The 23195-nt window shown below is 60.8% G+C and overlaps 2 protein-coding genes across 2 annotated transcripts in view; one reads left to right on the top strand and one right to left on the bottom strand.

Annotated features, from left to right (window-relative positions):
* Positions 1 to 23195, top strand: part of LOC149865305 (uncharacterized) — a 136889-nt gene that overhangs the window by 82790 nt on the left and 30904 nt on the right. The gene's annotated exons all lie outside the window — the stretch shown is intronic.
* Positions 3856 to 23147, bottom strand: LOC149865309 (uncharacterized). Its single transcript, XM_090041287.1, has 16 exons — positions 22990 to 23147; positions 21827 to 21934; positions 18979 to 19290; positions 18500 to 18832; positions 17609 to 17983; positions 17048 to 17359; positions 16591 to 16923; positions 15701 to 16075; positions 15140 to 15451; positions 14683 to 15015; positions 10282 to 10689; positions 9720 to 10031; positions 9262 to 9594; positions 7977 to 8283; positions 4940 to 5010; positions 3856 to 4536 (listed from the first exon to the last, which is right to left on the bottom strand). The coding sequence occupies exons 2-16, from the start codon at positions 21903 to 21905 to the stop codon at positions 4502 to 4504; spliced, it is 4230 nt and encodes a 1409-aa protein (XP_089897413.1). The 5' UTR covers positions 21906 to 21934; positions 22990 to 23147; the 3' UTR covers positions 3856 to 4501.

Raw genomic sequence — 23195 nt, 5'->3', positions numbered from 1 at the left:
CTCCCTGTGCCTTTTACTTGAGCTCAAATAAACTCTGTCTACTTCTCCCCCCAGTGTGTTTATTTGGCGCGACGCACACTGGGCAACGAACCCAATTGTTGCCTCCCTTGGGCACCCTGTGCCAGCAACAGTATCATCCCTAGTCAGGTGGTTGTCAGCGAGAGCTGGGGTGGGCATTCAGGTTGACAGGGAGCTATTAGGCCGGCCACTTCCTTGACAGAGGCGATCTGAGCGAGCGTTAGCAGGTCTCATTTGTATAATTAGAGCTTGTGCTGTGCCGGCATACCTCGGCAGGATCGTGCCCTGGCAGCGAGCCGGCTGCGCGCAGGGCTGTGCGCTGCAGTTGGGAGAACCGGGGCCCTGATGTCTGTGCCAAGCACCAGCGCCCTGCACCCATCGGTCCACCCGGTCTCCCTCGTCCTGGCTGGGCGGGTGAGGACCAGTCCTCCAGGCTACAACCGGGAGCGGGTGGGAGTCGCTGCAGGGCACGTGGGGCTGCCCCAGCCCAGACCTCGCAGACAGCCCACTACCACGGCCCATGGCAGGGACCTGGGACTCCTCCACCCTCCCCTCAGGGCTGGACTCATTGGCTTTCACAGCCACATCTGCCTGGGCCCTGCCTTCCCCGGGGCCGAGCCACCAGCCAGGAGCCCGATTCCAGCACCAGGAGGTCTGGACCTGGGGGGTCTCGGCAGGGGCTGTGAAGCCGTGGGAGCCAGGTCAACACACGAGCCGCTCTTGCAGGCTGTTCTCCCTGCGAAAGGGCAATTCAGGCTTCACCCTGGGAAAGAGATGCCCTAGGGTAGGCAAGATCCAGCAGCCATCTGCTTGGTCTCCCAATGCAGCACCCATTGCCCCACACAGCCACGGGGCCCCTGGAGTCTTTCCCCTTTTCCTGGCTGAGACCCGAGCCCAGGGGGAGCAGAGTTACCTCCAAGCCCCCAGCCCCTGGTCCTTGCGCCTTCCTTAGGTGCTGCAGCCGGGACCTGGCCCAGGGGGTAGGGGCATGTTTCTATCGAGCAGGGCTGGTCACCAGGCCAAGATCGGGAGCAAACGGGCACAGGCCTGAGCAGCATGACAGCGAGAAGCAAAAATGGGATTGTTCAAGATTTAAACCCAGAACCTTTTACACTTTAAGCGAGAATCGTGGCCCGAGGCCATGAAGCCAGTTATGTTCAAGCGTTTCCCAGTTGTTCTCCCAAGGGCGGGTGCTGGCAGGGCTGGGACTCCCCACACCCCCAGGCTGTCATTAGCCCTCTGGTTTCCAGCCCTGCCCAGAGCTCCCCCCAGCACCATGGGACAAGGAGGAAGCGACTGCAAACTAGGGACGTGTAGCCTGGCAGTCACATATGGGTCAGCCTTGGCACAGGTGCATGCAAACAGCCTGCCTTGATCCAAGGGTCAGCCAGGACCAGGGAGGGGTGCCCGGGCCCGGGGAGAAGAGTCTGGCTCAGGGCTCGGCCATGAGCTCTCACACCAGGAGTGAGAACTACCCCTGGACCAGGGAGACACACAGGAGAACCAGTCGCTTCCCTCACTGCTGCATCCCTGGCAGCCCCAGTCTGTCTGCAGCTGCTCCAGGCCCGGTCCTCCATGCTGCCCAGCCCAGCCTGTCCCCTCAGAGCAGCCCTGGGCTCCTGGGACCTCTCTGAGCCCAGGCAAATTCGTCCTGTGACCGTGAGCAGGAGCCAAAACTCATGGTGCTGCTTGGGCAGAGCTGGCGGCCCGGCTGGAAATCTCAAGGACCAAAGCCAAGCTGTGACAGCCGGGGGCAGGTGCCCAGTCCCCCACACCACAGCTGGCAGGTCTCAGCCCTGGCCCAAAGCTGGGCAGGAGGCCCCAAGGGGGAGAGATGTGGAGCTGATGCTCTCCCAGCCAGGCCCAGGACAGCGGCAAACAGCCCTGAAGCTACTCAAGGGGGCTGGGACGGGGGGTGCAAGGGAGGCAGCTGCCCAGGTTCATGGTGTAACTTGGGGAAGGAAAAACAACTGGACTGGGGGCTTTTGGGATTTGAACCCAGGACCCTTCACACACAAAGCAAAAATCATACCAGAGAAGGCTCCTCTTGGGCTCTGCTCTAGGTTCAGGGGCAATGCCAGCCAAGCTCGCCTACCCAGCCAGCATGACTCCAAGCTCCCAGTGCCTGGAGTAAAGGACCCAGATGGGCCTGCAGTCCTCCTGGAGGGGGAAGCACTGCCCTGCCCCGCACCCTGATGGGAGCAGGGGAAGGTGGGGCAGGAAGGTCCAATATGATGACTTTTCTCCCAGAAGGAGAAAACACGTGCTGGGACCAGCAAGGAGGGGAGGTGGCACTCTGCTCAGCCTTCTCCCTGGCCCCAGAAGTGGGTGACAGGGCCCCAAGAGGGGGGACATGGGAGAAGCAGCTGGGGCTGGATGACGGGGCTCCCTGGCCTGTGTGCAACACCCCTGGGCTCCAGGGGATGATCCTTGCTGTGGGTACCAGAGGTTCTCCGGTTCCAGTTTTGGATGAGACCATGTCAACCTGCCCAGCAGCAGCAATTCCAGCCCCCAAGTCAGTCCTTGCTGCAATGCCTGAAGCTGGAGGCAGACAGGGCTGACTCACCCCAGACAGGACCAGCATTTCCTTCCAGCCCTTGACCTTGAACTTGACAGCCGGTCCCCCAGCTCATGTCATGCAGTCGCCTCCTCAGAGGCTGAACACAGCCCTAGGGCCATTTCTGCCAAGCAAGAGGGTGAAAGAGCAGGCCCTTCAGCAATCACAGCCCAGGATCTCCCTCACCCTCACTGGAAACAAAGCTGGAATTGGTTTGTAGATGGGGCCAGGCTGGAAACTCCCACTGCACCCCGAGGCAAGACTGCCCTCGACCGGGTGCTGGGAGCGCCAACCCCACAGCTACTGAAGCCTCAAAGCAACAGCCTCATAGTGGCTCATTGGTCTAGGCCGGGTATGAGTAACTTTGGGTACTTCTCATGGATTCAGTGGGGACAGCAGGCTCCTCCATCTGAGAAGTTTGGGCTTGGCTGAGAGATGAGACACTTGTCCAGGATGTGGACCTAGGACATCTTGCACCCTAGGGATGCAGTTAGGAGGGTCAGGAGCACGGCAGTGGTCACCCCAGCAGTGCCCGGCTGGGCCTAGGGCTGTGCTGGGCGGGGAGGGGAGCAGGCGGCTTGGGGAAGGACGCCTGGGAGTCCCAGTCGGATACAGGGAGCGGGGACGTGACGTTCACCCTGCGTAAGCCTGTGCCTGAAGTGAATAGGAAGGGGACTGTGGAAGCCACCGAGCAGAGCCCTGTGTGAGAGGTGTGAGGACCACAGCCCAGACTGCAGAGGGGTCACCCCAGAGGGAAGGGAAGCTGGGAGCCTACACACAAGCACGTGAAACACCCTGGTGCTTTCCCTTGTGGCTCCTGTTTCTCTCTGTGCAGCCCGGCACCAAGGGGTGTGCTGAACCCTGTGTGGGACCTGCCCTTGAACCAGGAGGGTCCTTGCAGTTTGTGGGTTTTGCATTTCCTCCCCTTGGAGGGACAGATTGTGACTGTAGGGGTGGAGGAGACCATGCAAAGTGGGTGACGGGGGGAAGACCCTAAGCTTGAGATTGTGCTGTGTGGCACCAGAGGAGCTGGCACCTGAGGTCACAGGAGTGACCAGACCTGAGCCAGGGCACTGCAGCCCTGAACAGGGACCCGGGCTGGAGGTCTCAGCACGAGTAAAACTGGGCCAAGTCGAGGGAGGAGCCTTGCAGATACAGGGAAGGTCTCTTCCAAAGTGAGCCTTGCCCTGCGGGCCTATAGTTAGCCGGATCCACTCTCCTCAGCCACGTGCATCCCTGGGGAAGGTGCGCAGGAGGCAGGAGAGCTGCGTATGGGCAGCAGCCTCATTTCTGGTCTGACTTAGTCCATCACAGGGGTGTCCCTGCACATGGACTGCTTGGGTGTCCAAGCCGTGTGTGACCCGGCCTCCGCCTCACCCCCACGACCGCCTGCCTCAGCCCTACCCTGGTGGTGGATATGTAGGGAGCTGCCACTATGGCACCGAGTGCCAACCTTCCTGGGCACCATTGGGGAGGGCTGCCAAGGGGCCAGCAGCTGTGAAAGGAGGAAACATCTAGGGGACTCGGCTCCCCCCTTGGTCACAATGTGCAGCATCCAGCAAAGAGAGGAAATGGGGACTCGAATGGGCCACGCTAGAGAAGGAGGTGGACCAGAGCCGGTGAGTCTCAGCACTGCCACCTTTATTGTGGCAGCCCAGAAGCCGCCCCTTTGTACAGAGAGTGGGAGAAAGCGCCCCCAGCCCTGAGCTCCCGCCCAGCCCCACTGCACAGACCATGGCTGGGGGAAGGACAGTAGGAGCAGCCATCCCCACTGGAGGCCTGGGAATGACCCAGGGACAGCCAAGATGCTCAGCCTTGTGCCCCAGCCCCAGCCAGATCCCCCCACCCAGCCCCGTCCAGCCGTGGCGTTTCCCAGGGGGGTGCGAGGTCCAACCCTGCCTCTGTCCTCAGGCAACACCTCCCTCCTCAGCTCTCGGAGGCTCCGGTGGACTCTGAATGACCTAGAAAAGAAGACAAATGAGGCTGTGACTTGTCATCCAGGGCCTGCGGTATTTTTGCCTGGAAAACCCAGAGCCTCTGGGCTTCCCCATGAGCCAGGCAGGGCGGTAGGCTGCATCCAGCTGCCAGAGCACAGTGGGGGAGTGCAGGTGTCAGGCTGAAGCCTGCTCCTGGGACATGGGGTCTTGGGATGGGAAAAGAGATCAGGGCTGGGGGAGTTGGTCTGTGGTCAGGAGTGTGCCCGGACACCTCACTCTCTGTGACTCGGGCATGATGGGAACCCGCGTTACCCAGGGACCTTTGGGCTCAGACTACTTTGTGCCTTCCCCTGCCTGCCCGGGGGTGACCAGAGGAGACATGCCCAGGACTTGCTGCAGCCCCCGGGTGTCACCACCGTAGCCTCACCCCACGTTGCTTTGTCTGTGGCGGCCTCCTCTCTCCTCAGTTCCTGGAGGCTCTGGAGGGCTCGGATGGATCTAGAAGACAAGCGACAAAGTTTGCCAATGACACTAATCTGCGGGGAAGTGCAGCCATGCATCAGGGCAGGCTGACGATCCAGGCAGGCCTGGACAGATGAGTTGGATGGGTGGGCCACAACCAGATGCTGTTCAAGACTGCGAAGTGTAACGTGCTCCATCGGGGGAGGGAAAATCCACAACAGACTTACAGGCTCGGTGGTGCTGCGCTAGCTAGCACCATGCCCAACAGGGACCTGGGGGTCATAAATGACTGAAACAGGAATGTGAGCCACCAGTGTGATGCTACAGTCAGCAGAGCCAGCAATACACTGCATGCATCAACCAGTGCACCTCAAGCAAAATTAAGTTATTCTCCCGCTCTTGTTGCCATCAGTGAGACCCCAGCTGGAGGACAGCATCCAGTTCTGGGCGCCGCACTTCAGGAAGGATGTGGAGAAGTTTACAGAGTCCAGACAAGAGCCACTCATATGATCAGAGGCACGAAGAGCAGCCCATACAAGGAAAGGCTGACAGATACAGGACTGTTGAGCCCAGGAAACAGAAGACTTCAGGGGAATTGGTGGCAGCTTGCAAATATATCAGGGGAGAGCAACAGGGGCTAGGCGAACAATTATGCACCAAAGCACCCGAGGGGAAAACCGGAAACAATGGTCATAAACTCCTAGAACAAGGTTTCAGCCTGGATATAAGGGGAAACTTCTTTACGGTTCATGTGCCCAGACTCTGGAATAAACTCCCAGGGCGGTGGTGCAGGCACCTACCATGGAGAGTTTCAAAAGGAGACTGGATGCACACCATCCTGGGTTATTTGGCCCCAGCGGTCTTTCCCATGCAGAGCAGGGGTCTGGACCCACTGATCTCACGAGGTCCCTTCCAGCCCTACACTTCTGTGAACTGAGAAACAAGCCAGTGACTTGCCACCTGGGACACGCGGGTCCTGTCGCCCAGTGGAATTGGAGCCACCAGCCTTCCCCGTCAGCTGATGTGAAGGGGTCTGCGCCAAGGGTGGCTGCAACGCCCAGGAGCGCCTTCAGCCCCCATCCGTCTGCCTTCGGGCAGTCCCCTCCTCCCTCGCCCACTGCACGGTGATGTCTTCAGCTCCTACATAACGGGAGGCTGCCCCAGGGTCTCCCGAGCCTGACCTTGCTCTCTTGAGCACGGCGGTCCATGGTCATTGCCTTACAGGCTAATTACATAGCGCCGAACATCCCTTTAACCCATGGCTGTGCTGCACAGATGATACTCCTTGCTGTTGTCACACACTTCTCCTGGGCTATGGGCTCCCAGCCCCGGTCCCCCGCTCTCTTACGCTATGGGCTCCTTGGCCCCTGGTCTCCATCGGTGACCCGGGTCTCTGCCCCTCTCTCTGGGCCCTGCCCCTGCTCATAGGCCAGGTGCGACTCCTGGCCTCCTCTGGCCCCACCACTCTCCAGCTGTGGCCGTCCTTGGCCTTTCGCCTCTCTCTGGGCCCTGGCCCCACTTCTGGGCCAGTGATATCTTAGGGCTCCCTGGCCCTGTTCACACTCAGCGCTCTTGGGCCCCAGACCCCGGGGCTCTCTAATCCTGATGACACACTTCCTTCCCTCTGTGGCTCTGGGCCCTCTGGCTCCAGGCTCCATCTCTCTCTGGGCTCTGTGCTGGCTGGCCCCACTCTCTCCCCTTCTATCAGGCTCTGGCCTCACTCCCTGCTTTGCTCACACTCGCCCTGCTCTGGCCCTCCCACCTCCGCCCGTGCCGGGCTTCAGGCCCCAGCCCCGCCTGGGCGCAGTTTCTGTCCCTCTGTGCCCCAGCCTCTCTGTTTCTCTGGCCCCTCTTCCTTTCTTTGGCCAGCTGGGACCTCCTGACCTCCCTTTAGTCCCTGCACAAACCACCAGTGCCTGCCCCAGCCCAGATGCGGTGGCAGAAGCCGGCCTGTGAACCTGCGGCTCAGGACCTCCACTTCCTGCAGCTCTCAGACCTAGACTGCCTGGCCAGCTCAGGGCCTGGGCTTACATGTCTCAAACCCCACCCCTTCTGCTCACGTGACTCCCTAATTGGCCCCTTCCAGACCTGGAGGCTGCTTTTGGAGTAGCCCCTTCTCTTAAAGTGACAGGTGCTCCAAACACCCATGACAGCCAGGCAGAGCCACAGGCTGAACCTGCCTGCTGGGGCATTGGTGGAGCAGGGGCCAGGCTGAAGCCTGCTCTTTGGGACATGGAGTCTGCAGCAGGGAAACAGGATCAGAGCTGATGGAGTCGGCCTACGCTCAGGAGTGTCCTCTGACACACACGTCACCACTAGTGTAGAAGTAATTGGCTTCCTTGACTAGAAAAACACAAAGACCAGACATGCTAATACTGTTTAAGTCAAATGTTCTGAGATAAGGAATCCGCATTCCTGCATTCCTTGGGCTATCTTAATATCTTGCCCTGTATGCCCTGGGATAGCCCTACGCATAAATATTTGTTTCAGTAAATGACCTAAGTTTCTGTGTAATTTACTATTGTTTTGTTTCTCCAAAGTGTATCCTTTTATCTCTTTCTCTGTCTTTAGTATAAATCCGCTTGTAACCTTAGTGAGTCTGAGAAATCCTTTGGAACAGACAAGGGTGCTTCCCCTCGCTGTAGGGCATCCTCCCTGTGATCACAGTATAGCCTTAAATAAAGAAAAGCTGGCTCTGTCCGTTCTGATTCAACCACAACGCGAAGTTTGATTTCTTCCACACTAGCAACACTGGGCATGACAAGAGTCCGTGTTCCCCTTTGGGCTGAGAGTACTCGGGGCCTTCCCCTGCCTCCAGGAGTGACTGCAGGGGACATTCACAAACCACCCAGAAATCACCTCTGTGCCTGGGAACCATTGGGAAAAGCTCAGCCCAAGGGGGTGTCTGCTCAAACAGAGCCATGTACGTGGTGCAAGGCACAGCAGCTCCTGGGCTTCACCACCCCAGCATCCCCCATGCTGCCTGACCCACACACTCATACCTGTGAGCCCAGGACTGGTACTCAGCCTTATCATCCTCGGGCCCCGTGGGGGGGCACTGCTGCTGGGACTCCGTGCTGTGGGACTCCCTGTCCGGCACCTGGCTGGGGGTGGGGGTGTGGATCCTGGGGGGGTCTGAGCTCTCCACGGCCCCACGCTCCTTCTTGCATGCTTTCTTTCCCAGCCAGGTCATTGCCACCTGCTTGGGGAAGGACCCTGATAGAAGGCTCTTCACAGTCACCGGCTGCTCAGGGACCAGGGCCTCTGGCAGGCAGACCTCTCCGAGCTCTGGAGGGCGCGGATGGCAGTCTGCAAAGGGTGGGAGCAGCTCATCAGCAAGCAGCCCCTGCCTCTGGTACCAGACACATGCTCACTCACTACCCTGTCTGGACTGAGCCCAGCTCCTGGCAGTCTCTGCCGTGGGCTCCTGTCACACACCCAGAGCAGCAAGAGGCGCCCCCCGGTCCCAGGCAGCCTCCAGGAGGGCCGCCGGGTGTGAGGGGTCAGGCACTGCCAGGGAGTCACAGCCCCTCTGGGATGGACTGGGAGACAGGCGGGTCTGCTCCCCTCCCCTGCGGACCCTATTGTTCCTATTCTGGGAAAGGCCTCTGCCTGCTCTTCATGGTCGCCCTCCCCCATCTCTGGCCTGTCCCTTCCCACTGTGACCTGAAGCCCAAAGACACCTTTTCAACAAGTTACTGGTTGTGGCAGTCGTGGCTCCTGCTCCCAGGGCTCCCACCAAGGCACCAGGCTTACCCGCTCCTGCCCTTGGTCACAGGAGGAGGGAGCAAGGCAGAGCTCAGCTTGTGGCATCGCTCTGAGGGGAGCAGGGTCTTCAGAGATTCATGTTACCAGGGGCTGGAAGGGACCTCGCAGACCACTGAGCCCAGCCCCCCCGCTCCAGGCAGAAAGAGAATTGGGGTCAAGTGACCCCAGGGGGGTGACTGTCCAGTCTCCTCTTGAAAACCTCCAGGGCAGGTGACTGCACCGCCTCTGAAGGCAGTTTATTCCACAGTCTGGACAGGCTGACTGGGAAGGAGTTTTTCCCCCTATTGAACCTCAAGCAGCCTTCCAGTTTATATCCATTGGTCCGGGTCTTCCCCAGGGGTGCCGTAGTAAACAGCTGGGGGTCAGGCAGGGCCCTGGACTAACAATCCCTCTCGGCTGGGTTGGATGATAGGTGGGTCTGCTCCCCTTTGGACCCACGATGAACAGAACCAAAGCGGGGTCCATGACCAGATCCTTACCCTGCAACTGCCACCGGGCCTGTCCCATCCCAGCACTTACCGCTGCTCCTCTCGATGGGGGTCTCCAGGGCGAGGTGTCCCACGCGGCAGATGTACTCTGCCCCCTTGTCCCTGGAGGTCCAGCGGGTGAGTCTGGTCTCCTGCTGGAAGCTCTTCCCATCCCGTGCCAGGACGGCCGTGCCGGGCTCCACCCTCCACTCAGCCGAGTCCCGCAGGGTCACAGAAGTGGCCTCCCCCTTGCCCCTCCGCAGCCAGGTCACGCTCAGCTCCCCCGGGAAATGCCCCGCGATGCAGCAGCTCAGGGTCACTCCCTTCCCCTTGCCCACGGACTCAGTCCAGGAGATTTCGGACACGTCTGGGGGCCGCAGGAGCCCTGGGGAAGGGAAGAGGCAGAGGCAGGGACAGGCACCGTCAGGGGACCCGCGGCCCCTCACACCCCACCCAGACCCAACACCCCCTGCAGCAGGGCTGGGACCCCCGGACACGGCCCCTCCTCACCCGCGGCCCCCAGGCTGAGCTCTCTCGCGCTCGGGGGCTCTCCGGGGCCGTGCTGGACGCACACTCGCACGCGCAGCTCCGGCCGGGTCAGGCTGCGGCTGGGCACTCTCCAGACGCTCGTCGCGGTGAACGTGCCCTCCGCGTTCTTGTCTATCTGCGTGAGGTCTGGCCCCCAGCTCCCGGCCCCGTCCCAGCCCCACTGGATCGGGGGCACCTCCCGGGGGTAGAAGTTGTGGAGCTGGACAGCGAACGGCACCTTGTCGCGGGGGTCCCACTCCGGCAACACCTGGATCTCCGACACCTGCGGCCGGGCTGGGGAGACAGCGGGGGGATTAGCTCGGGGATTGCTGAGAGCTCACTTTGGGGAGACGGGTATTTGGGCCTCCTAGGCACCTGGTTGCTGTGGGGAGGTGCTCTGAAGTCTGGGTGAGGTCTTCTGTCCCGGCTCACGTGGCAGCTCCTGTGCCCCGGCAGGTGCTGACCCATCCCCAGGCCCATCTCTCCCTTACAGAATCAGGCCCCAGCCGCACCCTGAGGTGGCATCGGGGCGCTGGGCACTCACCCCACACCCGGATCTCCGGGGACACTCGCTCCTCTCGGATCCGTTCGGTCTCATGGAGGAAGGAGCACCGGACCCGCGCCCCGTCGTCCTGCACCGTGGGGGTGAAGGTCAGGGAGGACGTCAGGCGGGTCCCTGCTCTCTCCTCTGTCACTCCCCAGCCCAGGGGGAGGGCGGGGATCAGCAGCTGGTGCTCGGGGCTCTCTGGGTCCCCAGCGCTCTCTGGCACCGTCCTGTCCTCGCTCTGGATCCTCTCCCACGTCATGGCCACGTCCTGGGGGAATGTCCCCTCCATGGAGCAGCGCAGGGTCAGCTCCTGGCCCAGCAGGCACCGCGCCGGCACCTGCACCTCTGAGACGGAGTAGGAGACTGCCCAGCCACGAGGTCTGAAAGGAGCTGGCCCTGGATCGCCTGAAAGACAACAGTCTGAGCTGAGTGCTGGGTCCTGGGAAAGTGAATCCTGCCCTGGGGTTGGGAACGACTTTTGCAGGAAAGGCCTCTCCACCACTCCCCTGTCCATCATTTGGCGTCCCCCCCCACAGCCTGTTATTGCTCAGAGTTACATGTGTGCCATGGGGAGCCCTATATGATAGAGGGGGTTGGCCTGGGTACGCTCCTTGCCGCCAGGTGTTGCTCTGGCTGGAGCTGTGCACTGCTGGGCCGTGGGGCCTGTGCTGGCCATGACGACCCCACGGGCCCCCACCTCCTGCTGCTGCTGCTGCTGGGGAAAGAGGGTGTGCACCATGGATTGAATGTGTGGGGGGAACCCACACCCCACCCTCCCCCACATCCCACAAACCCCGCACCCTGTCCCCATAACCCCCCACCTATGCACGCACCCTGCAACTTATCCTATGCTCCCCTACACAGCCAGATCCCCTCACAACAACCCGACACTCCCCTCACCCCCGCCATGCATGCACCCCACATGCTCCCTCCCACACAATGTACAAGAGCAAGACATTATTTCTGAGCTAGGATATGTTGGGGGCGGGGGGCAGTGATATGCCCTGCCCCCACCCATTCTCCCTCCCCCATTCCCAAACCACAGCTCCCCCAGCCTTACTACTGCCCCTCACTCCTGACCCATAGATCCCAGCCCTGCCAGTGCCCCATATCTCTGACCACTGTCCTGCACCTCACCGGTGCCCCTCACTCCCGCTCCCTTTTGCAGCCATGTCACCGCCAGGTTCCCGGGGTAAAACCCCGAGATCGGGCACCGCAGGGTCTCTGGGTGCCCCGGGACCAGGGCCTGTGGGTGGGAGATCTCCCCCAGGACCGGAGGGCGTGGATGGCAGGCTGCAACAGGTGGGAGCAGCATGTCAGTAAGCAGACCCTGCTCCCAGACACCAGACACATGCCCACCCACTGCCCCAGCAGGCCTGAGCCCAGGTCCTGGCAGCCTCTGCCGTGGTCTCCCTTCACACATGCACAGAAATACCAGGTGCCTCCTCTGGCAGACAGCCTCCAGGGGAGCCCAGTGCAAGGGGTCGGGGAGGGCCACGGGGTCACTATCCCTCTCGGCTGGGTTTGGTGATTCGTGGGTCTGCTCCCCTTTGGACCCAGGATGAACAGAACCAAAGCAGGGTCTGTGGCAGAAAGCCACCTTGGTTTCTCCCCAAAATCTCTGCCCTGTGACACTGTGACTAAAATCTCTGAGCTGCAACCATTTGGTGAGGGTGGGCCCTGCACACAGGGGACCGCACCCTCCACCTGTCCCTTTAGGGAGCCTGAGCTGGCTGCAGTCCTGAGGGAGGGGGACCTTCTCCCTCTGCCTACGGGACTGGCATCAGCCACCTGGGTGGGGGGTTTCTACCTGGGGAGCTGGGATCTGCCTGGTAACAGGTGATGTATTTCAAATTGGTTGGCTGACAGCCGACTGGGGCTGACCTCCACTGGACCAGGGGAATGAGGTCACAGGGGCTATATAGGTTGTGGGGGGAGGAGGCTCGCTCTCTTCGGCCATGAGGTGAATCAGCAGCCATGCGGGGGACACAGAGAAGCTTTCCCATGTAAAATTGGCTCTATCCCCCAAACTCACAAGTTAGAAATCGCCTGCTCTCAGAGGGGAATTTCACCAGCCACTGGAAGATGTTTGTGAGTAACCTACTTGAGATCTGATTAGATATCTAGCTGGCAGTAACACAGATGCGTGATCAAAAGGCTACCTCCGCCACACTGTTTGCTCTTCAGGATTTCTAAGATATTGCTCAACCCTGTACCCTAGTTTCCCCTACCCCTGTAATCAATAAAGTTCTCCTTTGTGACCGGTGTGGGAGACTTATGAGGGGTGGGTCTAAATTACGCCTAAGAGACCCCTTAGGTCTGCGGACTAAGGGAGACTTAACTTTTTGCCCCCTGACTTGGGGAAGTGCCCCAAGTGCCTGTACCGGGTCGAGTACCCGTCGGACTATTAGGCCTGTGTTTTCCCGAGGACACAGGGCCAAGACAGTCCCTTCTCGGGGTGGTGGCGGTGACGTTACCCCCAGACTAGCAAGTGTGCTCCGGGAGAGGGGTTGGCCAAGCATAAGGCGCCCCAGGGAGGCACTCAGAGCCTAGCACGTGGTCAGGCACAGGGAGGTGGGTGGCTCAACGCAGGTGCACCCTCTACTGGCCCGCCATACATGGTGGTAGAGGTGGGATACGAATACCCGGCTGTTTTACTGAAGTGGGTTCCCTGTACTCACCACATGTGGTGGCAGTCATGGGATCCGAATACTCTGCTGTTTTACTGGCATAATTTGGGAAGAGTAATAGAGTCACTGAAATCCCTTGAGCAAACAATTTCTAATTTGGCAACGGGTCGACTGGATAGTGTAGATAGCCAATATGGCGGAGCAGCGCGCCCAAAAGACTGTGCCTGAACTGAAAGAGCTGGTGAAAGAGAGAGGCCTTCATGTGAAGAAAGGGCTAAAGAAGGAGGAACTTTTAAACTCCTGTGCGACAGTGACTCAGCCACAGAGCAACCTCCACACACGTCAACTCCTGAGTCCTCCCCAGAATCACAGCGCCACACGCCTAGTTCGCAGTCCTCAGTGAGATCAACCCCTACGGAGGAGCGACAGGGCAAGCTCAGGTATGAGCTGGAGCTGAAAAAGATGGAGATGGAGGCCCAGCAGAAGAAGGCAAGGATGGAGATGGAGGCCCAGCATGAGCATGTGGAGGCTCAGCTGGAGCTGAAAAGGAGGGAACAGGAGGAGAAAAGGCTGGAGCGGGAGGCCCAGCGTGAAGAGGCCCAGCACAAGCATGCTTGTCTCCATACCTCTGAGAAGCTACAGATCCAAGATTTAAAGGAGCGGGAGGAAGTGTGGCAGAAATCCACCCTGTTTCTCCCCAAATCTCTGCCCTGCGACACTGTGACTAAAATCTCTGGGCTGCAACCATTTGATTAGGGTGGGCCCAAAACAGGGGACCGCACCCGGGCCTGTCTCTTTAAGTAACCTGAGCTGGCTGCAGTCCTGAGGGAGGGGGAACCTGCTCCCTCTGCCCACGGGACTGGCATCAGCCACCTGGGTGGGGGGTTTCTACCTGGGGAGCTGGAATCTGCCCGGTAACAGGTGATGTATTTCAAATTGGTTGGCTGACAGCCACCTGGGGCTGACCTCCACTGGACCACGTGAGTGAGGTCACAGGGGCTGTATAGGTTGGGAGGGGGAGGAGGCTCGCTCTCTTCGGCCATGAGGAGAAGCAGCAGCCAAGCAGGGGACACAGAGAAGCCTTACCATCGGGACCCAGCTCTCTCTCACCCCAAAATGCATGAGCTAGAAACTGCCTTCTTTCAGAGGAGAATTGCACCAGCCTTTGGAAGATGCTTGTGAGGAAGCTACTCAATCGGATTAGCTATCTAGCTGTCAGTAACACAGATGAGTGATCAGAAGGCTACCTCAGCCACACTGTTTGCTCTCTAGGATTTCTAAGATATTGCTCAACCCTGTACCCTAGTTTCCCCTACCCCCTGTAATCAATAAAGTTCTCCTTTGTGACCGGGGTGGGAGACTTATTGAGGGGTGGGTCTAAATTATGCCTAAGAGACCCCTTAGGTCTGTGGACTAAGGGAGACTTTACTTTTTGCCCCTTGGCCTTGGGGAAGTGCCCCAAGTGCCTGTACCGGGTCGAGTACCCGTCGAACTACGAGGCCTGTGTTTCCCCGAGGACACAGGGCCGAGGCAGTCCCTTCTCGGGGTGGTGGCGGCAACGTTACCCCCAGACTAGCGAGTGTGCTCCGGGAGAAGGGTCGGCCGAGCATAAGGCGCCCATGGGGAGGCATGCGGAGTCTGGCAGGGGGTTGGGGGCATGGAGAAGGGCGGGTAAATGCTGGAGCGCCCCCTACTGGCCTGCCACAGGGTCCATGACCAGATCCTTATCCTGCAACTGCCACCAGGCCTGTCCCATCCCACCGCTTACTGCTGCTCCTCTCGATGGGGGTCTCCAGGGCGAGGTGTCCCACGCGGCAGACGTACTCTGCCCCCTTCTCCTTGGCTCTCAAGAGGGTGAGTCTGGTCTCCTGCTGGAAGCTCTTCCCGTCCCGTGCCAGGACGGCCGTGCCGGGCTCCACCCTCCACTCAGCCGAGTCCCGCAGGATCACAGCAGTGGCCTCCCCCTTGCCCCTCCGCAGCCAGGTCACGCTCAGGTCCCCCGGGAAATGCCCCGCGATGCGGCAGCTCAGGGTCACTCCCTTCCCCGTGGGCACAGACTCGGTCTCGGAGATTTCGGACACGTCCGGGGGCCGCAGGAGCCCTGGGGAAGAGAAGAGGCAGAGGCAGGGACAGGCCCCGTCAGGGGAGCCGCGGCCCCTCACACCCCACCCAGACCCAACACCCCTGCAGCGGGGCTGGGACCCCCGGACACGGCCCCTCCTCACCCGCGGCCCTCAGGCTGAGCTCTCTCTCGCTCGGGGGCTCTCCGGGGCCGTGCTGGACGCACACTCGCACGCGCAGCTCCGGCCGGGTCAGGCTGCGGCTGGGCACTCTCCAGACGCTCATCGCGGTGAATGTGCCGTCCGCGTTCTTGTCTATCTGCGCGGGGTCTGCCCCCCAGCTCCCAGCCCCGTCCCAGCCCCACTGGATCGGGGGCACCTCCCGGGGGTAGAAGTTGTGGAGCAGGACAGCGAACGGCACCTTGTCGCGGGGGTCCCACTCCGGCAACACCTGGATCTCCGACACCTGCGGCCGGGCTGGGGAGACAGCGGGGGGGTTAGCTAGAGGATTGCCGAGAGCTCACTTTGGGGAGACGGGTATTTGGGCCTCCTAGACACCTGGTTGCTGTGGGGAGGTGCTCTGAAGTCTGGGTGAGGTCTTCTGTCCCGGCTCACGTGGCAGCTCCAGTGCCCTGGCAGGTGCTGACCCATCCCCAGGCCCATCTCCCCCTCACAGAATCAGCCCCAGCTGCACCCGAAGGTGGCATCGGGGTGCTGGGCACTCACCCCATACCCGGATCTCCGGGGACACTCGCTCCTCTCTGATACATTCGGTCTCATGGAGGAAGCAGCACTGGACCCGCACCCCATCATCCTGCACCGTGGGGGTGAAGGTCAGGGAGGACGTCAGGCGGGTCCCAGCTCTCTCCTCTGTCACTCCCCAGCCCGGGGGGAGGGTGGGTAACAGCGGCTGGTGCTCGGGGCTCTCTTTGTCCCCAGCGCTCTCCGGCACCATCCTGTCCTCGCTGTGCATCCTCTCCCACGTCACGGCCAAGTCCTGGGGGAACATCCCCTCCATGGAGCAGCGCAGGGTCAGCTCCTGGCCCAGCAGGCACCGCGCCAGCACCTGCACCTCTGCGACATTGTAGGAGACCGTCCAGCCTGGGGCCAAGCAACCAACACAGAGGACATGGGTCAGCCTGGGATCACCTGGCGGATGCGTCCCCAGTCTGAGTCCCAGGTAGGTAACCACAGGATGAAACCTGCCTGGGGAGAGCCAGTTCCCCCTGCGGGAATGGCCTCTCCAGCACCGGGCGTACCTGCTCCTTCACTGTCACCTGTTCACTCTCTGGTCCATCCCCTCCCTGCGTGCCCCTGCAGCACCCAGAAATTGCCCCCTGCACCTGACTGGCAGTGTGTGTGGGGGGGGGGAGGGAGCACAGCACCCCCCGGGTGTCACCACGGACTCGCCCTGCGCTGCCCGGCCCGCACGCTCCTACCTTGGATCTGCAGCTGCCCACTGGACCTGGACATGGGCTTATTCATGGCATCGTGCTGCACGTGGCACACGTACTCCACCCCGTCGTGCTCGGGCCCCGCGGGGGGAGGTGCAGCTCGGACACAACAAGGCCCCTTATCCCAGAACAGCCACCAGGCCTGTCCTCCCCACCGCTTACCGCTGCCCCTCTCGATGGGGGTCTCCAGGGCGAGGTGTCCCACACGACAGATGTACTCTGCCCCCTTCTCCTCGGCTGTCAAGAGGGTGAGTCTGGTCTCCTGCTGGAAGCTCTTCCCGTCCCGTGCCAGGACGGCCGTGCCAGGCTCCACCCTCCACTCAGCCGAGTCCCGCAGGGTCACAGCAGTGGCCTCCCACTTGCCCCTCCGCAGCCAGGTCACGCTCAGCTCCCCCGGGAAATGCCCCGCGATGCGGCAGCTCAGGGTGACTCCCTTCCCCGTGGCCACGGACTTGGTCCGGGAGATTTCGGACACTTCCGGGGGCCGCAGGAGCCCTGGGGAAGGGAAGAGGCAGAGGCAGGGACAGGCCCCATCAGGGGAGCCGCGGCCCCTCACACCCCACCCAGACCCAACACCCCTGCAGCGGGGCTGGGACCCCCGGACACGGCCCCTCCTCACCCACGGCCCTCAGGCTGAGCTCTCTCTCGCTCGGGGGCTCTCCGGGGCCGTGCTGGACGCACACTCGCACGCGCAGCTCCGGCCGGGTCAGGCTCCGGCTGGGCACTCTCCAGACGCTCGTCGCGGTGAACGTGCCGTCCGCGTTCTTGTCTATCTGCGCGGGGTCTGCCCCCCAGCTCCCGGCCCCGTCCCAGCCCCACTGGATCGGGGGCACCTCCCGGGGGTAGAAGTTGTGGAGCTGGACAGCGAACGGCACCTTGTCGCGGGGGTCCCACTCGGGCAACACCTGGATCTCCGACACCTGCGGCCGGGCTGGGGAGACAGCGGGGGGGTTAGCTCGAGGATTGCCGAGAGCTCACTTTGGGGAGACGGGTATTTGGGCCTCCTAGGCACCTGGTTGCTGTGGGGAGGTGCTCTGAAGTCTGGGTGAGGTCTTCTGTCCCGGCTCACGTGGCAGCTCCAGTGCCCTGGCAGGTGCTGACCCATCCCCAGGCCCATCTCTCCCTCACAGAATCAGCCCCAGCTGCACCCGAAGGTGGCATCGGGGCGCTGGGCACTCACCCCATACCCGGATCTCTGGGGACACTCGCTCCTCTCTGATACATTCGGTCTCATGGAGGAAGACGCACCGGACCCGCGCCCCGTCGTCCTGCACCGTGGGGGTGAAGGTCAGGGAGGACGTCAGGCGGGTCCCTGCTCTCTCCTCTGTCACTCCCCAGCCCGGGGGGACGGTGGGTAACAGCGGCTGGTGCTCGGGGCTCTCTGGGTCCCCAGCGCTCTCCGGCACCATCCTGTCCTCGCTGTGCATCCTCTCCCACGTCACGGCCAAGTCCTGGGGGAACATCCCCTCCATGGAGCAGCGCAGGGTCAGCTCCTGGCCCAGCAGGCACCGCGCCAGCACCTGCACCTCTGCGACATTGTAGGAGACCGTCCAGCCTGGGGGCCAAGCAACCAACACACAGGACACGGGTCAGCCTGGGATCACCTGGTGGATGTGTCCCCAGTCTGAGTCCCGGGTAGGGAACCACAGGATGAAACCTGCCTGGGGAGAGCCAGTTCCCCCTGTGGGAATGACCTCTCCAGCACCAGGCGTCCTTGCTCCTTCACTGTCACCTGCTCACTCTCTGGTCCATCCCCTCCCTGCGTGCCCCTGCACCACCCAGAAATTGCCCCCTGCACCTGACTGGCAGTGTGTGTGGGGGGGGGGAGGGAGCACAGCACCCCCCGGGTGTCACCACGGACTCGCCCTGCGCTGCCCGGCCCGCACGCTCCTACCTTGGATCTGCAGCTGCCCACTGGACCTGGACATGGGCTTATTCATGGCGTCGTGCTGCACGTGGCACACGTACTCCACCCCGTCGTGCTCGGGCCCCGCGGGGGGAGGTGCAGCTCGGACACAACAAGGCCCCTTATCCCAGAACAGCCACCAGGCCTGTCCTCCCCACCGCTTACCGCTGCTCCTCTCGATGGGGGTCCCCAGGGCGAGGTGTCCCACGCGGCAGATGTACTCTGCCCCCTTCTCCTTGGCACTGAAGAGGATGAGTCTGGTCTCCTGCTGGAAGCTCTTCCCGTCCCATGCCAGGACGGCCGTGCCGGGCTCCACCCTCCACTCAGCCGAGTCCCGCAGGGTCACAGCAGTGGCCTCCCACTTGCCCCTCCGCAGCCAGGTCACGCTCAGCTCCCCCGGGAAATGCCCCGCGATGCGGCAGCTCAGGGTGACTCCCTTCCCCGTGGCCACGGACTTGGTCCGGGAGATTTCGGACACCTCCGGGGGCCACAGGAGCCCTGGGGAAGGGAAGAGGCAGAGGCAGGGACAGGCCCCGTCAGGGGAGCCGCGGCCTGGCAGGGGCTGCTCCCCGGCCCCTCACACCCCACCCAGACCCAACACCCCTGCAGCGGGGCTGGGACCCCCGGACACGGCCCCTCCTCACCCGCGGCCCTCAGGCTGAGCTCTCTCTCGCTCGGGGGCTCTCCGGGGCCGTGCTGGACGCACACTCGCACGCGCAGCTCCGGCCGGGTCAGGCTGCGGCTGGGCACTCTCCAGACGCTCGTCGCGGTGAACGTGCCGTCCGCGTTCTTGTCTATCTGCGCGGGGTCTGCCCCCCAGCTCCCGGCCCCGTCCCAGCCCCACTGGATCGGGGGCACCTCCCGGGGGTAGAAGTTGTGGAGCTGGACAGCGAACGGCACCTTGTCGCGAGGGTCCCACTCGGGCAACACCTGGATCTCCGACACCTGCGGCCGGGCTGGGGAGACAGCGGGGGGGTTAGCTCGAGGATTGCCGAGAGCTCACTTTGGGGAGACGGGTATTTGGGCCTCCTAGGCACCTGGTTGCTGTGGGGAGGTGCTCTGAAGTCTGGGTGAGGTCTTCTGTCCCGGCTCACGTGGCAGCTCCAGTGCCCTGGCAAGTGCTGACCCATCCCCAGGCCCATCTCTCCCTCACAGAATCAGGCCCCGCCCGCACCCGGAGGTGGCATTGGGGCGCTGGGCACTCACCCCACACCCGGATCTCCAGGGACACTCGCTCCTCTCGGGCTCCCCAACCCCACGGCACTGATCTGGACAGCTGGCAGTCTTTGTGGCCTCAGCAGGGGCCACCATCCCTGCAGCTGTCACCCCGCTGCTCCAGTGTCACCCATGGCATGAGTTTTTCCTGTCCACAGCTCGAGGTGCCGTTTCCCCCAGAACCCTGCACTCGTGTCTGTGAACCTGAGCAGGCTTTGTGGCCTCAGCAGGGGCTAGCAAGCCTGCAGTCTTGACCCCGCTGTGGCTTAACACATACAGGTGACATGAGCTTTGCTTTCAAGAATTTGGGGTGCAGGTTCCTGAAACCCCTGCACCTCTTGCCTAGAGGCTTGGTAGGCTTCATGCCCTCAGAAGCGGCTACCACCTCTGCAAGTGTCTTCCAAATCAGGCTAGAAATGACAAAGTTAGAGGCTGTTCTGGCCTTCTTCTCTATTATAGCCTGTGGGCAACAAATCAAAACAGTGCCAAAATGGTGGAACATTTCGACCTGCCTCATTTTGTTTCGAGGCTGTTTCGACCACATTTGTTCCATTTCAATTTTGCTTTTTTCACCTTGAAAACAAGTCAAAACAGCATCAAAACAAAACTGGTGGCAAAATTTTGCACAGCTGTACTGGCCACTTGAAACCAGGATGACACGTGTCTGTTCATGAGACCTCTCTGGGTCCTACCCTCTACCCAGTTTCCCACCCACTGAACCACTGAGCAGCTGAGCCCACAGTCTTCCAGTTTTCCCACAAGGATATCATAGGACACTAGATCAAACGTCTTTTGGAAGTCTAGGTATATAACGTCTACCTCGTCTCCCATGGCCAGGTGGCGAGAGATCTGGCCGTAGAAGGAGATGAGATTGGTAGGACAAGTCCTGCCCATGACAAAGCCGTGCTGGCTGTCGTTCACAGTCTGACCTTCCACGAGTGTATCGCACATAGATTCTTTAATGAGCCTTTCCAGGATTTTCCCTGCGATGGAAGTTAGGCTGATTGGCCCATAGTTGCCTGGGTCCTCCCTCTTCCCCCTCTTGAAGACAGGCACAATGTCACCCCTCTTCAGCTCCTCAGGGATCTCCCCTGTGCCCCACTAATTTTGCCAGGGGCTCCGTGATGACCTCCACTAGCTCCTTAAGCACTCGAGGATGAAGTCCATCCAGTCCTGCTGACTTAAAAATGTCTAGCCTTTCTAGTTGGTTTTATACCAGCTCAGCATCCCCAGTGGGGAGGCTGCCATTCCCGTCATGCTCCCTAGGAGCCTTATCTCACGTGCCTTCCCCCATTGGTCTGCTGAAACACCAAAGCAAAGTGGGCATTCAGGAGTTCAGTTTTGTCCTGAATGTCGGTTACCAGCGGTCCCGAGGTGTTAAGCAGGGTCCACACTTCCATTTGTTTTCCTCCTGCTCCCTACAGACCTAAAGAAGGACTCCTTATGGGTCTTGACTCCTGTGGCTAACCTAAACACAGTCACCGCCTTGACTTTCCTGATCACTTCCTTGCAAGTGCTGGCCACTAAAGTATAGTGCTCCTTTAGGACCGTCCCAAGCTTCCACTATGCGTACACCTTTTTTGTTTTTTAAGAGGACTGCAATGTCCCTGTTAAGCCAGAAGGTCTTGGCAGTCCTCCTGCTACCTTTCCTCTTTGCAGGAATGGTTTTCTCTTACACTTTGAGGATCCTATCTTTGAGCAACGACCCCATTTGCCTTCCCTTCCTGGTCCTGGATCACATCCCCTACTAATGCTCTGAGCCTGTTGAAGTCTGCATTTTTGAAGCCCAGGACTTCAATCCTGCTGGTTGATTTGTCGGCCTGGCGGTGGACAGTGAACCTGATCATTTCACGGTTGCTGTCACCCAGGTTACCCTCAATGTTCAAGCGACACACCAGATCATCTCCCTCGGCGAAGACCAAGTCTAGGAGAGCGGTACCTGCGGTTGGCCCTCGCCCTTCCTGGGTCAGGAAGAGCTCCTTGATCACAGTCAGGAAACTGTATGAATGATCTGACCTAGCCACGTGCTCCTGCCAGTCTATGTCTGGGTAATTGAAGTCACCCATGACTACCAGGTCCTTTGCACACAGGACACGGGTCAGCCTGGGATGGGCTGGAATCTGCAGGGGGTGAATCCTGCCATGGGGAGGGGAAGTCCTGGTTCAGGAAGAGCCTCTCCATCCTTCCCCCGCACCCCCCCTACCAGTCATACTCCCGTGTCTCTGGCCCATTTCCCTTTTGATTACCGTGCAGCCCAAGGGCATCTTCCCACTCTACCTTTGTTCCCATTTGAATGAATGCAAATGAATATGATGACGATGGTTCCTGCGATGATTATGATGGCTACGATCAGCATTCTGGTTTGATCCACATCTGTGCTTGGTACTAGGAGAAGAAAACTGGGCTGAGCTCAGCTTTGGTGCATGGTCTGGTATCCTCTGTGCCCCAGCTGCTGCTCTTGCAGTTGTGGGCAAGGGTTTGCTTTGGGATGCTGGGGATCTCTGCACCCAGCAAATGCACCAAAAATGCAGGGGTCTGGATGCAGATGCCCAGGAGGCCTGTCCAGGCCTGCGTCCCTCTGCTCCTTGGTACACCAGCAGCTTTGGGAGGGAAGGGACATTCCCCTGGCTAATACAGCCCCAGACCATGCTCATCTGCAGCTCAGCACTGCCTGAATCATGGCCTGGAGCATCTCTGTGCTACTTCAGAGAGAGGGCAAGGGAACTACCTCCGTGTCTCGTGTCAGGGAAGCAAGCCGGTTACGGCACAGGCTCTCACCTAGGATGACCAGGGGGGAAGTCCTCCTGCAGCGGCTGCCCCAGAGCCGCATGGTGGATGTGGCAGGTGAAGACACTGCCAGTATCACTGAGAGCGGGGGTGAAGGTGTAGGTCAGGGTGAGGTTGAAGGTCCCGTCTGGGTTCCTCTGGGGGCCGGAGCAGGTGGAGTCCTTCAGGACCTGCCCATTTCTCAGCCAGGCCACGTCCACGTCCTTGGGGAAGAACCCCCCCACGTGGCACAGGAGGGAGGTCTTCATGCCCACCACGGCTGGTTGTCCTTGGATGGAGATTGTTGGGGCAGCTGGAAGGAGAGAGTCACTGTGTCATGAGGGAAATGTTGTGGGCCATTTGTGAGTCAACCCGTGGGATCAGGCTGGCCATGCACCAGGAATGCAGGGGAGACTTTACCTCCTGTGGCCTAGACACAGGAGCCCGGGAGGACCCTCCAGGCCTCCATCCCTCTGCTCCTTGGTGCCCCAGCTCCTCCAGGAGGAAAGGAGCATTTTCACTGCATAATGCAGCCCCTCACCATGCTGGTCTGCAGCTCAGCCCTGCCTGCATGCTGGCCTGGAGCAGGTCTGTGCTATCGTGGAGAGGGGACAAGGGAAGTGCCTCTGTGTCTGCAGTCAGGGCACCAGACAGGTCCCAGCATAGGCTCTTACCTAGGATGACCAGGGGGAAGTCCTCCTGCAGCGGCTGCCCCAGAGCTGCATGGTGGATGTGGCAGGTGAAGACACTGCCAGTATCACTGAGAGCGGGGGGTGAAGGTGTAGGTCAGGTTGAGGTTAAAGGTCCCGTCTGGGTTCCTCTGGGGGCCGGAGCGGGTGGAGTCCTTCAGGACCTGCCCATCTCTCAGCCAGGCCACGTC

The sequence above is a fragment of the Crocodylus siamensis genome, chromosome 4 (genome assembly GCF_052110815.1).
Source record: "Crocodylus siamensis isolate JL-2025a chromosome 4, ASM5211081v1, whole genome shotgun sequence".
Classification (NCBI taxonomy): Eukaryota; Metazoa; Chordata; order Crocodylia; family Crocodylidae; genus Crocodylus; species Crocodylus siamensis.
Note: the sequence above shows the minus strand (reverse complement) of the source record. Positions and strands in the feature narration are given on the sequence as shown.